Raw genomic sequence first — 18,440 nt, forward strand, 5'->3', positions numbered from 1 at the left:
ACCTGCGTTGGACATGCGCCTCCCTCTCTCCCAGTCCTGCTGTTCTCTGTCCGGCTGCTCCTTCTCCATCACTTCATGCTCGGCACGCTCCCGCTGCTCCCGCTGCTCCCGCTGCTCCCGCTGCTCCTGCTGCTCCCGCTGCTCCTGGCGCTCCCGTGCAAGCCGCTCCTTCTCTGCTTCAATCTCTTTCTCCTGCCTTTCACGCTCCTGCCGCTCCAAAATCTCCCTCTCCTGACGCTCCCGTTCCACATCTTTCTGCCGCTGCAGCTCCTGCAGCTGCCTGGAAGAAGGAGAAGGTGTAAAAGGAGAGATGGTTGGTCTTTAAGCTACTGCCTTTAGGGGGTGCCACAGCCATTCCTCTGCCTTCGTCTAACCGTCTCCTCTGTATCCTCCTCCCTCAGGACCTCCATCTATGAACCTCCTCTTTCCTGGGATCCATCTTCTTCCCTGCACTGATCTCCACAACATCCGACGGTTTCAATGTTGGAATCCATTTTCAAAATGTTTAACCAGATCAGCTGAACATCTGATCAAAGCTGCTTTTGGAGATGATTCTAGACGGTTCTGACCGGTCTGGAACCGATGCAGCTTCTCCGATGTGTCGGGAATTTAAATGGGGAAAAAACACGGCGTATTTCTACGTCACAAACTGCATTATTTTCAAAGGACTTTTTTCATCTGCTCCTGATTCCCAACGATTTGAATCCAGAAATACTCAGAAAGGCAGTTCTGACCTTTTGTATATCATCCAATGGCAGGCAGTCTCTGCTAAAGCTGCGTCTCACAGGTGTTCATTACTTTAGACAGTCAGGCTCCTTTAAGATTTTATTGGAAGATATACGGACATATTTTCTTTATCTGTGTCCTCTATAATCAGAAAAATGCTACAAGAACACATGGAAAACAGCAAAACACAATTTTCTATCAGCATGAGGCTTAAAAAAAGATCATTTATTAGCTCTGTGTACGTCCAGCTCTGGCCAGTAGAGGGCAGCAGAGGCCATGAAATGTATAACAGTGAGCTCTGCTTCCCAGTGTGTTTGAGTGACTGCAGTTGCTGCTGGGATGTAAGCTGAAGCCATTTGTGAGCCAGAAGCACACAAAGACAACACAAAAGCAGCTCTGACTCACACACACAACCTCTCTGCAGTGGTGAGATCACAGCTGCCGGACCCGGGTCCTACAGACCTACCCCTCTGCCTGTTTTCCACATCTCTCTGTACTTCCTGCTGCCGATTACCTGGATCAGGTGTGTTCAGTCAGTCAGAATAAGGACACCTGAAAATGAGAAGAGTGGTTGACCTCCAGGACTAAGGTTAGACAGCCCTGAATAGGGTGTTTCTATAGGAGGTAAAGAGAACTCTGAGGTACAAGAGTCAAGTAAAGCAGTGGGAGGATCATCATCAGGGCTGTTTTGCAGATATGAAGCTGACAGAAACTCCTCAGCAAACTGAAACACGTCAGAAAACCCCAAAAAAGCTACAACTGGGTCACAGATCCCCCCCCCCCCCCGATCACAGGTGGTTCACAGAGACAACCCCCCCGGATCACAGGAAACCTGGACCAGAAGATACCATGACCATCAGCAACAGGAATGTGACAGACTGACTAAACCATTAGTCTACATGAGGACAGAAAATAGACTGATGGTGAGGAGCAGGTGGACAGGTAAACAGGCCTTAGTCACCTGGACTTCAGGAAGTGTGAAAATGATTACACACAACCTGGAATGACCTCATTTCAGATGTTTTCTCACGCCATCTGCTGCTGACGGAATCATCTTAGGACGCGGCTTATGATGTGATCAGAGCCACAGGTGAGATGAGTCAGCAGGTTCCCACAAGTGTTGGAACGCTGGCGGCGCCTCATCATACTGACACGGTACAGAAAGAACTCTGAGAGTCTGAGTTCCTCCAACTCCAAAAAGCAGCTCCCTGAAGGCGCTGCTTATTTTATTTTATTTGGGGGGGGGGGGGTAGTTACACCCCCCCCCATCCAAAATGAGAGAAAAGAAGAAAAAAGGAGAAAGTAATTCTTTTCCAGAGACACTCCCCACCCCCGAGATGATGCCCCAGTTCTCATGCTGCCTCTGAGCTCCATGATGTAATTACTGGAAATGGAGATTAATGGATTCTGGGCCCAGAAGACAGACACACATCTGTGAGGACCTGTGGACTCCAAGACTGTCCAAGACTGTTCATGACTGTCCATGACTGTCCAAGACTGTCCAAGACTGTCCAAGACTGTTCAAGACTGTTCAAGACTGTTCATGACTGTCCAAGACTGTTCAAGACTGTTCAAGACTGTCCAAGACTGTTCAAGACTGTTCAAGACTGTTCAAGACTGTTCATGACTGTCCAAGACTGTTCAAGACTGTCCAAGACTGTCCAAGACTGTTCAAGACTGTTCAAGACTGTTCAAGACTGTTCAAGACTGTTCATGACTGTCCAAGACTGTTCAAGACTGTTCAAGACTGTTCAAGACTGTTCAAGACTGTTCATGACTGTCCAAGACTGTTCAAGACTGTTCAAGACTGTCCATGACTGTTCAAGACTGTTCAAGACTGTTCAAGACTGTCCAAGACTGTTCAAGACTGTTCAAGACTGTTCATGACTGTCCAAGACTGTTCAAGACTGTTCAAGACTGTCCAAGACTGTTCAAGACTGTTCAAGACTGTTCAAGACTGTTCATGACTGTCCAAGACTGTTCAAGACTGTCCAAGACTGTCCAAGACTGTTCAAGACTGTTCAAGACTGTTCAAGACTGTTCAAGACTGTTCATGACTGTCCAAGACTGTTCAAGACTGTTCAAGACTGTTCAAGACTGTTCAAGACTGTTCAAGACTGTCCATGACTGTTCAAGACTGTTCAAGACTGTTCAAGACTGTCCAAGACTGTTCAAGACTGTTCAAGACTGTTCATGACTGTCCAAGACTGTTCAAGACTGTTCAAGACTGTCCAAGACTGTTCAAGACTGTTCAAGACTGTTCAAGACTGTTCATGACTGTCCAAGACTGTTCAAGACTGTTCAAGACTGTTCAAGACTGTCCATGACTGTTCAAGACTGTTCAAGACTGTTCAAGACTGTCCAAGACTGTTCAAGACTGTTCAAGACTGTTCATGACTGTCCAAGACTGTTCAAGACTGTTCAAGACTGTTCAAGACTGTCCATGACTGTTCAAGACTGTTCAAGACTGTTCAAGACTGTCCAAGACTGTCCAAGACTGTCCAAGACTGTCCATGACTGTCCATGACTGTCCAAGACTGTCCAAGACTGTCCAAGACTGTTCAAGACTGTTCAAGACTGTTCATGACTGTCCAAGACTGTTCAAGACTGTTCAAGACTGTCCAAGACTGTCCAAGACTGTCCAAGACTGTCCAAGACTGTTCAAGACTGTTCAAGACTGTTCATGACTGTCCAAGACTGTTCAAGACTGTTCAAGACTGTCCAAGACTGTTCAAGACTGTTCAAGACTGTTCAAGACTGTTCATGACTGTCCAAGACTGTTCAAGACTGTTCAAGACTGTTCAAGACTGTCCATGACTGTTCAAGACTGTTCAAGACTGTTCAAGACTGTCCAAGACTGTCCAAGACTGTCCAAGACTGTCCATGACTGTCCAAGACTGTTCAAGACTGTTCAAGACTGTTCATGACTGTCCAAGACTGTTCAAGACTGTTCAAGACTGTTCAAGACTGTTCATGACTGTCCAAGACTGTTCAAGACTGTTCAAGACTGTTCAAGACTGTTCATGACTGTCCAAGACTGTTCAAGACTGTTCAAGACTGTCCATGACTGTTCAAGACTGTTCAAGACTGTTCAAGACTGTCCAAGACTGTCCAAGACTGTCCATGACTGTCCATGACTGTCCAAGACTGTCCAAGACTGTCCAAGACTGTTCAAGACTGTTCAAGACTGTTCATGACTGTCCAAGACTGTTCAAGACTGTTCAAGACTGTCCAAGACTGTTCAAGACTGTTCAAGACTGTTCAAGACTGTTCATGACTGTCCAAGACTGTTCAAGACTGTTCAAGACTGTTCAAGACTGTCCATGACTGTTCAAGACTGTTCAAGACTGTTCAAGACTGTCCAAGACTGTTCAAGACTGTTCAAGACTGTTCAAGACTGTTCATGACTGTCCAAGACTGTTCAAGACTGTTCAAGACTGTTCAAGACTGTTCAAGACTGTTCATGACTGTCCAAGACTGTTCAAGACTGTTCAAGACTGTTCAAGACTGTCCAAGACTGTTCAAGACTGTTCAAGACTGTTCAAGACTGTCCATGACTGTTCAAGACTGTTCAAGACTGTTCAAGACTGTCCAAGACTGTCCAAGACTGTCCAAGACTGTCCATGACTGTCCATGACTGTCCATGACTGTCCAAGACTGTCCAAGACTGTCCAAGACTGTTCAAGACTGTTCAAGACTGTTCATGACTGTCCAAGACTGTTCAAGACTGTTCAAGACTGTCCAAGACTGTCCAAGACTGTCCAAGACTGTCCAAGACTGTTCAAGACTGTTCAAGACTGTTCATGACTGTCCAAGACTGTTCAAGACTGTCCAAGACTGTTCAAGACTGTTCAAGACTGTTCAAGACTGTTCATGACTGTCCAAGACTGTTCAAGACTGTTCAAGACTGTTCAAGACTGTCCATGACTGTTCAAGACTGTTCAAGACTGTTCAAGACTGTCCAAGACTGTCCAAGACTGTCCAAGACTGTCCATGACTGTCCAAGACTGTTCAAGACTGTTCAAGACTGTTCATGACTGTCCAAGACTGTTCAAGACTGTTCAAGACTGTTCAAGACTGTTCATGACTGTCCAAGACTGTTCAAGACTGTTCATGACTGTCCAAGACTGTTCAAGACTGTTCAAGACTGTTCAAGACTGTCCATGACTGTTCAAGACTGTTCAAGACTGTTCAAGACTGTCCAAGACTGTCCAAGACTGTCCATGACTGTCCATGACTGTCCAAGACTGTCCAAGACTGTCCAAGACTGTTCAAGACTGTTCAAGACTGTTCATGACTGTCCAAGACTGTTCAAGACTGTTCAAGACTGTCCAAGACTGTTCAAGACTGTTCAAGACTGTCCAAGACTGTCCAAGACTGTTCAAGACTGTTCATGACTGTCCATGACTGTCCATGACTGTCCAAGACTGTTCAAGACTGTCCAAGACTGTCCAAGACTGTTCAAGACTGTTCAAGACTGTTCAAGACTGTTCAAGACTGTTCATGACTGTCCAAGACTGTTCAAGACTATTCAAGACTGTCCAAGACTGTCCATGACTGTTCAAGACTGTTCATGACTGTCCATGACTGTTCAAGACTGTCCATGACTGTCCAAGACTTCTTCTCTGCTTCCAGAGAAACATGTGAGACACCTGCTGCACCAACCGGGCTGCATCTCTTGACGAGAGTTGCCAGGGAAACCGTTGCTAAGCGTGGGTGGACCATAACCCTGCATGAACATTCCTGCTCTGGCATTTGTTTTACTGCTGAATGTAAAAGTTGATGAAGATTTAACAACAAAGCAACAAAGTGAGTATCTCTGTAGAAATCACAAGGAACAACTTTGTTCTAAATTTGACATAAAATACTTTTATTTTAAAGAAAGGATTCACTTGTTTGGTGTTGTTTATCTTTGTTTTTAAGAATTTTAAAGATTGCTGTTTTTCTTTGCATCATTTTTGGTTTATTCCTGATTTAGTGGCTGAAAATCTTCAAACAAACAACATTTCTTGAAAAGTTCCACAAAAATCAAACGTGAAACATTATCGGTGCCTAAAGTCAAGAAAAATCAAACCGTGAATAAAATCTGGACCCCCCCCCCCCAAACTGAAAGAACCAGGAAGCATACCCCTCCCCCCCCCCTGGTGACCGCAGCAACTGATCTACCGTCTGCCATACAACGTTATATATAGAACAATGGGGGGGGGGGGGGGGGGGAGTAAGTGAAGGAAGAGAAGCAAAACGGGGAGAAAAGTGTGTGTGGGGGGGGGCTGAACTCTCCAGAGCTGCAGGAACACGAGACAGATCCGATACCAGCCGGGCCAGATTTAGAACCTGACTCACAGCTAAAAAATGCAGCTCGTGGTGAGGAGGGGGGGGGGCAGGCAATGAAGTCCAACCTTTAATGCAGGAGATCTTCCAATATGACCTCACCAAGCCAAAACTCTCTGACACCCTCCCCCCCATCTGAGGTGCAGCTCAGAACATCGGGTTTTAAGAATCTTTGGGTTTCTTTAGGGAAACTTTCAATCTTTTCTTTAATAATGGCTCACTTTGGTGTAAAGTTCTCTATGCTGCTGATCTGAATGGATCTTATCTAGTGTAACGTTCTCTATGCTGCTGATCTGAATGGATCTTATCTAGTGTAACGTTCTCTATGCTGCTGATCTGAATGGATCTTATCTGGTGTAAAGTTCTCTATGCTGCTGATCTGAATGGATCTTATCTGGTGTAAAGTTCTCTATGCTGCTGATCTGAATGGATCTTATCTGGTGTAAAGTTCTCTATGCTGCTGATCTGAATGGATCTTTTCTGGTGTAACTTTATCTATGCTGCTGATCTGAATGGATCTTATCTAGTGTAACGTTCTCTATGCTGCTGATCTGAATGGATCTTATCTAGTGTAACGTTCTCTATGCTGCTGATCTGAATGGATCTTATCTAGTGTAACGTTCTCTATGCTGCTGATCTGAATGGATCTTATCTGGTGTAAAGTTCTCTATGCTGCTGATCTGAATGGATCTTATCTGGTGTAACTTTATCTATGCTGCTGGTCTGAATGGATCTTATCTGGTGTAAAGTTCTCTATGCTGCTGATCTGAATGGATCTTATCTGGTGTAAAGTTCTCTATGCTGCTGATCTGAATGGATCTTTTCTGGTGTAACTTTATCTATGCTGCTGATCTGAATGGATCTTATCTAGTGTAACGTTCTCTATGCTGCTGATCTGAATGGATCTTATCTAGTGTAACGTTCTCTATGCTGCTGATCTGAATGGATCTTATCTAGTGTAACGTTCTCTATGCTGCTGATCTGAATGGATCTTATCTGGTGTAAAGTTCTCTATGCTGCTGATCTGAATGGATCTTATCTGGTGTAACTTTATCTATGCTGCTGGTCTGAATGGATCTTATCTGGTGTAAAGTTCTCTATGCTGCTGATCTGAATGGATCTTATCTGGTGTAAAGTTCTCTATGCTGCTGATCTGAATGGATCTTTTCTGGTGTAACTTTATCTATGCTGCTGATCTGAATGGATCTTATCTAGTGTAACGTTCTCTATGCTGCTGATCTGAATGGATCTTATCTAGTGTAACGTTCTCTATGCTGCTGATCTGAATGGATCTTATCTAGTGTAACGTTCTCTATGCTGCTGATCTGAATGGATCTTATCTGGTGTAAAGTTCTCTATGCTGCTGATCTGAATGGATCTTATCTGGTGTAAAGTTCTCTATGCTGCTGATCTGAATGGATCTTATCTGGTGTAAAGTTCTCTATGCTGCTGATCTGAATGGATCTTTTCTGGTGTAACTTTATCTATGCTGCTGATCTGAGTGGATCTTATCTAGTGTAACGTTCTCTATGCTGCTGATCTGAATGGATCTTATCTAGTATAACGTTCTCTATGCTGCTGATCTGAATGGATCTTATCTAGTGTAACGTTCTCTATGCTGCTGATCTGAATGGATCTTATCTAGTGTAACGTTCTCTATGCTGCTGATCTGAATGGATCTTATCTGGTGTAAAGTTCTCTATGCTGCTGATCTGAATGGATCTTATCTGGTGTAAAGTTCTCTATGCTGCTGATCTGAATGGATCTTATCTGGTGTAAAGTTCTCTATGCTGCTGATCTGAATGGATCTTTTCTGGTGTAACTTTATCTATGCTGCTGATCTGAATGGATCTTATCTAGTGTAACGTTCTCTATGCTGCTGATCTGAATGGATCTTATCTAGTGTAACGTTCTCTATGCTGCTGATCTGAATGGATCTTATCTAGTGTAACGTTCTCTATGCTGCTGATCTGAATGGATCTTATCTGGTGTAAAGTTCTCTATGCTGCTGATCTGAATGGATCTTATCTGGTGTAACTTTATCTATGCTGCTGGTCTGAATGGATCTTATCTGGTGTAAAGTTCTCTATGCTGCTGATCTGAATGGATCTTATCTGGTGTAAAGTTCTCTATGCTGCTGATCTGAATGGATCTTTTCTGGTGTAACTTTATCTATGCTGCTGATCTGAATGGATCTTATCTAGTGTAACGTTCTCTATGCTGCTGATCTGAATGGATCTTATCTAGTGTAACGTTCTCTATGCTGCTGATCTGAATGGATCTTATCTAGTGTAACGTTCTCTATGCTGCTGATCTGAATGGATCTTATCTAGTGTAAGGTTCTCTAATTATTATTGAATTCATTATAAAGCGTCACTATGTCCCAAATCCTAAACACACATTTCCCGTTGAGACAACAATGAGCTCCAACAGCTACAAGGAGGCTGCTGCACAGCAGATGTTGACAGAAACGACTCCATCCAGTGAAGCTGGACACCTACGCTGTGGTTCTGAAGGTTCTGGAAGCGGCCCGGCGTAGGAAGACCGTCAGTGACGGGGAGTTTGTAAAGGAACGTCTGCTGAAAGGAGCTGACACTGTTTGTCCAGAGAGAAAGAGAAAGTCTGAGGAACTAAGTCTGTCAAATGACACGATTACTGACGAGTAGAAGATCTGGACAGAAACCTCTGGAAACATCTGGAGGTTCTGGTTAACTGTATAAATGACACTTAGTTATTAAAGTTATAAAAAACCTTTTCTGTTTATCCATTTTTTTCACCACAATTGGCCCCCGGTCTAAAGTTAAATAGCGCTCTGCTATAAAAACTTTAACACCTGAGCTTTAGCTACACGTCTACCTCCCATCACTCTTCAACAGGTAATGTGATTACTTTAAGTCCAGAAGATTCTGATGCAAAGAAAAGCGGTTTTAGGTTGTCAAACAGGAAGCGTTGCATTATGGCCGTGTTCTCCACCTCTGAATAAGCTGATCACACTGATCTCATGAGCGGTTGAAGAGTTACGGTACATCAACCCCCCCCCCACTAATAAAGTGGATTGGAAATTAAAAATTTATTGGATTCATCTGGATTAGAACCGTCATCAAGCTTTGGTTGAATAAACTGCGGTGAACAGGCGGATCTCCGTGAGACGCAGTTCCACCAAACTGGAGGTCATCGGATCCCCGCCAGAGTCACGGACGCCATGTTTGGCGTTCTAAAGCAGCTTCCCAGAGTGGATTGTACTGAGCTGGCCAAACACTTGTAAACATCCAACCAATCAGGAACAGGCTACAGTTCTGCCCTCATTCTTCATTCAAAGGGTGTGTATCTGTGTGTGTGTGTGTGTGGGGGGGGGGGTCTCTCTGCTGGTCTGATCAAAGCCTGGCAGGAAGCATGCCCTTATATGGAGAAGGTCCTGCACATGTTAAGTCTGGACTCATCACCAAGGCAGAGTGCTACGGATGTGTTTGTTTTTTGTCCTGGTGAATAAGATGCCCCCAAAGGGGGCGGAGCCTCTCACCTCTTCTGCAGGTCTAGCTCCTCTTGTGTGGGACCGTTCTGCATGGGGGGGTTCTGTCTGGGCTGGGCAGGGCCTGTAGAGGGTGACAGTTACAGAAATGTCCGGTTAGCAGTTCATCCTCATGTGCTTCTGCTCACAGAACAATAGTTTAGACCGCCTCTAGCAAGCAGCAGAACTCCGCCCACAGCTCTTGTTTTAGTCATTGTGTAAAACATTCAATGTTATTTTAATGAAAAGCTTTTGGGTTTTAATTTGTTGGGCAAGTTAGAATCTTATCTGTAATTACAAGCTGCATTTGACGTTGCATCATCATCCTCACACTCAACTCTCAGGAATGTTTTTATTCCATAACCGAACAGGTGAGTCTTTCATCCCGACTCTTTGCTGGGTGTCATTTTTCTGTCATCGGACTCGTCGCAGGTTGTAATTCTCCATCGATATAGGATGGCTGCACTTTGGAGTCAAGCGGGAAACCATGCCTAGGAACACTGATGGCTTCTGGGTAATGTAGTTTATCTTGAATTGAGTTCCATTGTAGGCATATTAGCAGAAAGCTACAAAACGGTTCAACCTTTATTTTTTTTGTCGTTGTTCTCATTGGTTGTAATGATGAGAATTCTGGCTGTTCTTAGAGATCAGGCTCCTTTGGATCGGTTCACTAAAAAGAACCGGCTCTTTTTGATCTTTTTCTTTATGTAAGTCTGTTTATATGTTTCTATTTATTCCTTCCATTTAAAACAAAATAAATGAAAAAAACAGAATCAGCTAGTTACTAGTATTATGCAGTTGGTATTATTTACAATTCAACCTTTAACTCTATAGATTCTTAGTTTCTTGTGAAGCAACACAAAAAACTGCAGCCACAACACAAAATACAAATTAAAATTCACAACAAAGGTTGGCCTTTAGAAAGGTTCTCCGAGTTCTCAGGTCGGTTGTGGAGCCTAAAGGTTCAATTATTTTCCTGCAGAATCTTCCTTTGTGTTATAAAAGTCAAATGGTTCTGGATTTTTCTTCTTGTCCCGCTGTCACTCATTTACTTTACGTTTTTGTGTTGTTGTAGTTTGTTGTTGTTGCTCAGTGCATGTGCTGCTGCACGTGCAACGACCCCGCCCCCGCTCAGGGCAAACCGTGGGCGCGAGCACGTATTGGCGAATCACGTGAAGCTTGAGCAGAAAAAGGGTTCCTGTCTCCCTTCAGGATATGACGCCGTCCCGGGATTATTGGCCGAGACGACTCCCCCCCCCAAAATTTCATTCTGTAGTCTGTATCTGAGACCATTTAGGATGATAAACGCCCTCCCCCCACTCCACAGCATTAGTGAGAAGAGAGCAACATGTCGCCAACCCCCCCATCAACTGGATAGGATAGACAACTTGATTTATCCCTTTGGGAGGTTCCCGCATGGATATTGACATCTCCATCACATACAGCACTATTAGACATTGACAACTGAATCAATCACGGGAGAAAAATTGGAGAACCTAAAGTCAGACAGAAAGGAACGGTGTCTCCTCAGAGATGTTCCAGCACTGAGACCACCCGGCTGAACTTTGACCCCCACCCTCTGGGTATCTTGGCAACAACAGCAGACGGGAAACCAGAGATCAGCCATGCTCCATCACCAGTCACACCACCTGGAAACCTGCGCTCAGAATAGTTTCTGATCTACCCAGCAACACGTGGGGGCTCACTTGGCTGTTTCTGGAGGGTGCTTTGGCCCTGGGGGGTGAGCCATCAGAGCCTGCCCTGTTGCTTTTCTGTCTACATCTCTCCACATTCCTTCCTCCGGCCTCCCTGCTCCGCTGCTTCTCCTCATGGACTAAAGACTTCAGTCAGAAAACTGTTTTTATGTCTCCATCTTTTCTGTTTGGAACTAAAATAGAAAAACATTTTCTGCCCATATTCTCTTGTTCTCTGTTCTACCCCCCCCCCCCCCACCACCACCACCACCACCACCACCATACCTGGGGTGTCAGGGATGGAGAACTTGACAGTCCTCTGTTATTGCCACAACTCTTCTATAAAATGGGTACCATCACACTTCTCCTCCATTCCTCAGACATCTTCTCACCAGATCCTGATGAACAACCCAGTCAAACACTCCACTGCCATCTCTCCTGGACACTTCCATACCTAAACAGGTAGACCATCTCCTGAGCTTCTAACTACAGTTCCAGCTGGTCTCCTGGACACAGCAGGTCTACCTTCCTCCTCTAACGCTCCTCCTTTTCCTGTCGTAGCTCCAACATTCAGTCTCTCCTCTCAGTCCCATTTTCAGTTTTTTTTTATGTATGCATTTCATCATTTCTGTAATGAGTTTGATAAATCTGTGAATTCTTTATTGTTTTGACTACAATGCTTGAAATCACTCAATCATTAAAAAAAACTTTTTTTTCTGTCTCTAACTTGTTCTGTCCATCAAATAAGAAAAAGAAAATTCAAAAGGGCGGTCTCTGTGCCATGTGTAGACCTGAACCCAGACTGGAAAAGTTCCAGGATCCTATACGCATCTAAGAACGTAACCGTTTGTACGCAGCCGTCTCAAAGACGTGGACCGATCTACAGTCCTGGACCGATCTTTTGTCCTGCACCGATCTACAGTCCTGCACCGATCTTTTGTCCTGGACCGATCTTTTGTCCTGCACCGATCTACAGTCCTGGACCGATCTACAGTCCTGGACCGATCTTTTGTCCTGCACCGATCTACAGTCCTGCACCGATCTTTTGTCCTGGACCGATCTTTTGTCCTGCACCGATCTACAGTCCTGGACCGATCTACAGTCCTGGACCGATCTTTAGTCCTGGACCGATCTTTAGTCCTGGACCGATCTTTAGTCCTGGACCGATCTTTCGTCCTGGACCGATCTTTTGTCCTGCACCGATCTACAGTCCTGCACCGATCTTTTGTCCTGGACCGATCTTTTGTCCTGCACCGATCTACAGTCCTGGACCGATCTACAGTCCTGGACCGATCTTTAGTCCTGGACCGATCTTTAGTCCTGGACCGATCTTTAGTCCTGGACCGATCTTTAGTCCTGGACCTATCTTTAGTCCTGGACCGATCTACAGTCCTGGACCGATCTACAGTCCTGGACCTATCTTTAGTCCTGGACCTATCTTTAGTCCTGGACCGATCTACAGTCCTGGACCGATCTTTAGTCCTGGACCGATCTTTAGTCCTGGACCGATCTTTAGTCCTGGACCGATCTTTAGTCCTGGACCTATCTTTAGTCCTGGACCGATCTACAGTCCTGGACCGATCTACAGTCCTGGACCGATCTACAGTCCTGGACCTATCTTTAGTCCTGGACCTATCTTTAGTCCTGGACCGATCTACAGTCCTGGACCGATCTACAGTCCTGGACCGATCTACAGTCCTGGACCGATCTACAGTCCTGGACCTATCTACAGTCCTGGACCTATCTACAGTCCTGGACCTATCTACAGTCCTGGACCTATCTACAGTCCTGGACCGATCTTTAGTCCTGGACCTGATCTACAGTCCTGGACCGATCTACAGTCCTGGACCGATCTAGGTGTGTAGGATGGAGTACCTGTGCAGTGTCTCACTTGCAGGGAGCATCTCTCTCACAGTCGTTTAATCACGGAAGCTTGAACCTATTTTTTATGGGGAGGGGGGCACAGAGTAACACAGACTGTACTGTAATGATTGATTAGCTCCATTCTAAATTTCTGACAGAGCATCAGGGAGTTTGATTCATGTTCTGCTTCAGACGGAAAGTATTCACGCCCCCACGTTTTTACAGTCCACCTGTGGTCTCTGCAGTGCCGAGGAAACGCTTCCCACTACAGACACTTCAGCACGGAGAAAAAGACCTGAACCCTGAACGGCAAAAACAACAGACAAGATCAAAGGTGATCCAATGCTGAAGTACTGGACCCCCCCACATCATAGTGGGTCAAAGGACTTTAAAGCACTCGTCTGAACTTCTCAGACGTTCAGATCCTCTGATTGATTTGGTTTGTTTCAACATTTATCGGCACAGAAACAGAAGAGGAGAAGGAGAGGAGGATTGGTGGAGAAGCAGGAGATGGGAGGATGGAAGACGGCTGGGATCAAACTTCTGCTGGCAGCTGAGGATTGTGGGAAAACCTCAGCTTAGCTGATCCTGACGTTAAAACCTCAGAAAAGACTAGAAACTTCTAACATTATCCCCCAACAGGCTCAACCGTTAGGACCTGGGGGTCATAAACCTGTTAACCTGATCAGGTGGTAAAGCAGCACCGTACCTGCCTCCTGGGATATCAGCACCTCCAGTGCGTGCATCATGGCGCTGGCGAACACGTTGGCGTCCTCCTTGCTGCCGAAGTTCAGGCCGTAGACCTGTCGAGCGTCTCGCCACTGGTGGAAAGTCTGCGTGGCCTGGTTGTACTTTAACCCCTTGGGAATGGCGCAGTTGATGACCACCTGGAGAAAGTCCAGCAGACGTTAAGAAGATCAACTTGAACCCCCAAAAACAGCTGTTTTCTCGCACATGCTCAGTCTGTCACCTGCTGAGCAACCATCAGGTCTGCAGCGTCTGTATCTCAGTGAAGGGAATCAGACCGATCACAATGTTTGATCATCCCAGATTAATAACCTTCCAGTGTTTGGAACAAGTTAGGTGAGTAATAAACCCTCGTGCAGCCACCAGACATCTACGTTACACTCTTCCATAGACGAACACGCAGTGGGGGGGGGGGGGGGGGGGGGGGGGGGGGGGCAAAGTCTCTTTACTGTGATGGAACCACGAAACAACCGCAAAGTCAAAAGACTTCATGAAGATCCTCTTCCTCATCAAAAACAAACGTCTCCCTACGGAGGGATGGAGTGGTAAAAGCCCCCCTGGACCCATTGGCTCTTTTCTAAGGTGGGGGAGATTCTCTGATGAATACCAGCTATGTAAGGGAGGTGTTCTTTTTCAGGAATCGTGGACGACGCAGAGGCGTGACGACTCTGACGCAAAGGCCCGTCGCGTTACCCTGCAGAGACCCCGGTCACTTCTTATTTGTCTTTCATTGAGAGGAGGCGGAGCTTCTTTGAGATGAATCCACATGTGACTGAATTTAACAAAATGAAAACTTTAGGATCATACAGTCAAATATGACGTCAGAGCTGATCTTTAAACGCTCAAACCCCCATCAATCACAGCAGCCCCCCATTACAGAGTCTGGTTGTGTTGGAAAATCTCTGTAAATGATGGATTTTGAGGGACCATCCCCACCCCCCCAATCCAACAGAGGCTTCTATCACAATTATGGTCAAATAATCTGTCTTTACTGCATTCATCTGGACTCATTCGGATGAGATTGTTCTCATACTTTACTAAAAATGAATTCTTAGGACATCCTGTCCTATCTGGAAAGATCTAGATTATCTAGATCTGGAATGATGAGAACGTTTCAAATAAAATAGAATGAAGAAAACTTTGTTTTCCACGACTTTCAGGCCGCCTCAGCTGTGAAGCGGTCATGAGAAACTCGGATGTGAGCTGGTAGAGTTCATTGTCATGTTTCCTGCACAGGTAAGCTCACCTTTGGAGCCAGGAACCAGTGTAGGAGCTCATTCTGCCACCGAGCTGAGCTGCCAACAGTCCAGCAGTTTCAACAATGACGCTTTACCAAAGAGAACCCGTATTTTTTACAATGATTGTAGATTTTGACCATGAAGGTGTTTATTTATAATGAAAAGATCAGTCCAGGTTTTTTACCATGAACGCGTTTTTATGAAGAACATGGTTATTGTAATGAATGTGGTCATTCATGATGAGCGTGAACATGGTTTTCGTTGTCATGACAGCACCCGTGAAAATTTGTGAAAATGTCAATTTATGTTGTACCCCACGGGGGGGGGAACCTTCTTCCACTCGTCCGTCTCTATTCTGCTGGTTGTTGGCTGGAGACTAATAGAAACTACTGACATAGTTTCACACAATTCAAACATTGCCCCCCCCCCCCCCGAGTTGTTCTGCATGCGGGATGGAAATTTGTCTAAGTGTAGTGTGCATATGTGTGTATGTGTGAGAGTGTGTGTGCAACAGGTGGCAGAAACAGTGTGTGGCCCCGCCCACTCACCTGGTGATCCTGAATCTTGCGCCCCACCACGCGGAAGGCGTTGTTCCCGGTGTGGTGGTAAATGTGGACCCTGCTGAAGCCGGTGGAGCCGCCCGCTGGGACCCACTTCTTGTTGGCGTCGTCGTACACCATGACAGCGGCTCGCGCCTGGCAGATGCTCTGTTCACTGCGGGAGCAGACAGGACGCCATGACACACGGGTGTGCGTTTCATTTCCAGAAAATCCAGCAGCAGAGATGGACGCCACCCTGTAGGGTTCGGTCATACGGAGCCGTCTCTGACTGGATTTACAACGGTTCATGACGACCACACGGCACAGAGCGTTTCCCATAAACATCAACAAGGTTTTCATTTCTGAGAAGAAACAGTCGGAGAGACGGGCCTGGCTCCACTTTCTGGCTCCACTTTCTGGCTCCACTTCCTGGTTCCACCTGGAGCCTAGTTTCACTTCACATGTACATGTGAAGTGTAACATGCGTGTTGGGAGTCACCCATATGAATTAGAACATGCGTGTTGGGAGTCAAACATGTGAAGTAGAACACGCGAGTTGGAAGCCACACATGTGAAGTAGAGCACGCGTGTTGGAAGCCACACATGTGAAGTAGAACACGTATGTTGGAAGCCACACATGTGAAATAGAACACGCGTGTTGGAAGCCACACATGTGAAGTAGAACACGCGTATTGGAAGCCACACATGTGAAGTAGAACACGCGTGTTGGAAGCCACACATGTGAAGTAGAACACGTGTGTTAGAAGCCACACATGCGAAGGAGAACACGCGTGTTGGAAGCTAAACATGTGGTGTAGAACACGCGTGTTTGAAGCCACACATGTGAAGTAGAGCACGTGTGTTGGAAGCCACACATGTGAAGTAGAGCACGCGTGTTGGAAGCCACACATGTGAAGTAGAACACATATGTTGGAAGCCACACATGTGAAATAGAACACGCGTGTTGGAAGCCACACATGTGAAGTAGAACACGCGTGTTGGAAGCCACACATGTGAAGTAGAACACGTGTGTTGGAAGCCACACATGTGAAATAGAGCACGCGTGTTGGAAGCCACACATGTGAAGTAGAGCACGTGTGTTGGAAGCCACACATGTGAAGTAGAGCACGCGTGTTGGAAGCCACACATGTGAAGTAGAACACGTGTGTTGGAAGCCACACGTGAAGTGGAACACGTGTGTTGGAAGCCACACATGTGAAGTGGAACACGTGTGTTGGAAGCCACACGTGAAGTAGAACACGTGTGTTGGCAGCTACACATGTGAAGTAGAACACGCGTGTTGGAAGCTACACATGTGAAGTAGAACACGTGTGTTGGAAGCCACACGTGAAGTGGAACACGTGTGTTGGAAGCCACACATGTGAAGTGGAACACGTGTGTTGGAAGCTACACATGTGAAGTAGAACATGCGTGTTGGAAGCCACACATGTGAAGTAGAACACGTGTGTTGGAAGCCACACATGTGAAGTAGAACACGCGTGTTGGAAGCTACACATGTGAAGTAGAACATGCGTGTTGGAAGCCACACATGTGAAGTAGAACACGCGTGTTGGAAGCCACACATGTGAAGTAGAACACGTATGTTGGAAGCTACACATGTGAAGTAGAACATGCGTGTTGGAAGCCACACATGTGAAGTAGAACACGTGTGTTGGAAGCCACACATGTGAAGTAGAACACGCGTGTTGGAAGCTACACATGTGAAGTAGAACACGCGAGTTGGAAGCCACACATGTGAAGTAGAGCACGCGTGTTGGAAGCCACACATGTGAAGTAGAACACGTATGTTGGAAGCCACACATGTGAAATAGAACACGCGTGTTGGAAGCCACACATGTGAAGTAGAACACGCGTATTGGAAGCCACACATGTGAAGTAGAACACGCGTGTTGGAAGCCACACATGTGAAGTAGAACACGTGTGTTAGAAGCCACACATGCGAAGGAGAACACGCGTGTTGGAAGCCAAACATGTGGTGTAGAACACGCGTGTTTGAAGCCACACATGTGAAGTAGAGCACGTGTGTTGGAAGCCACACATGTGAAGTAGAGCACGCGTGTTGGAAGCCACACATGTGAAGTAGAACACATATGTTGGAAGCCACACATGTGAAATAGAACACGCGTGTTGGAAGCCACACATGTGAAGTAGAACACGCGTGTTGGAAGCCACACATGTGAAGTAGAACACGTGTGTTGGAAGCCACACATGTGAAATAGAGCACGCGTGTTGGAAGCCACACATGTGAAGTAGAGCACGTGTGTTGGAAGCCACACATGTGAAGTAGAGCACGCGTGTTGGAAGCCACACATGTGAAGTAGAACACGTGTGTTGGAAGCCACACGTGAAGTGGAACACGTGTGTTGGAAGCCACACATGTGAAGTGGAACACGTGTGTTGGAAGCCACACGTGAAGTAGAACACGTGTGTTGGCAGCTACACATGTGAAGTAGAACACGCGTGTTGGAAGCTACACATGTGAAGTAGAACACGTGTGTTGGAAGCCACACGTGAAGTGGAACACGTGTGTTGGAAGCCACACATGTGAAGTGGAACACGTGTGTTGGAAGCTACACATGTGAAGTAGAACATGCGTGTTGGAAGCCACACATGTGAAGTAGAACACGTGTGTTGGAAGCCACACATGTGAAGTAGAACACGTGTGTTGGAAGCTACACATGTGAAGTAGAACATGCGTGTTGGAAGCCACACATGTGAAGTAGAACACGTGTGTTGGAAGCCACACATGTGAAGTAGAACACGCGTGTTGGAA

The 18,440-nt window shown here is 45.9% G+C and overlaps 1 protein-coding gene across 6 annotated transcripts in view; it reads right to left on the minus strand.

Moving 5' to 3' along the window:
* enah (ENAH, actin regulator) overlaps nucleotides 1-18,440 on the minus strand; it is a 41,515-nt gene that overhangs the window by 13,630 nt on the left and 9,445 nt on the right. For all 6 annotated transcript variants that reach the window (XM_023953002.1, XM_023953001.1, XM_023952999.1 and 3 more), the window contains exons 2-5: nucleotides 15,656-15,821; nucleotides 13,832-14,009; nucleotides 9,578-9,650; nucleotides 3-280 (exon numbers count right to left, since the gene is read on the minus strand). In XM_023953002.1, the coding sequence (XP_023808770.1) occupies nucleotides 3-280; nucleotides 9,578-9,650; nucleotides 13,832-14,009; nucleotides 15,656-15,821 (695 nt within the window). The remainder of the gene's footprint in view (nucleotides 1-2; nucleotides 281-9,577; nucleotides 9,651-13,831; nucleotides 14,010-15,655; nucleotides 15,822-18,440) is intronic.

The sequence above is a fragment of the Oryzias latipes genome, chromosome 24, assembly GCF_002234675.1.
Source record: "Oryzias latipes chromosome 24, ASM223467v1".
Lineage (NCBI taxonomy): Eukaryota > Metazoa > Chordata > Actinopteri > Beloniformes > Adrianichthyidae > Oryzias > Oryzias latipes.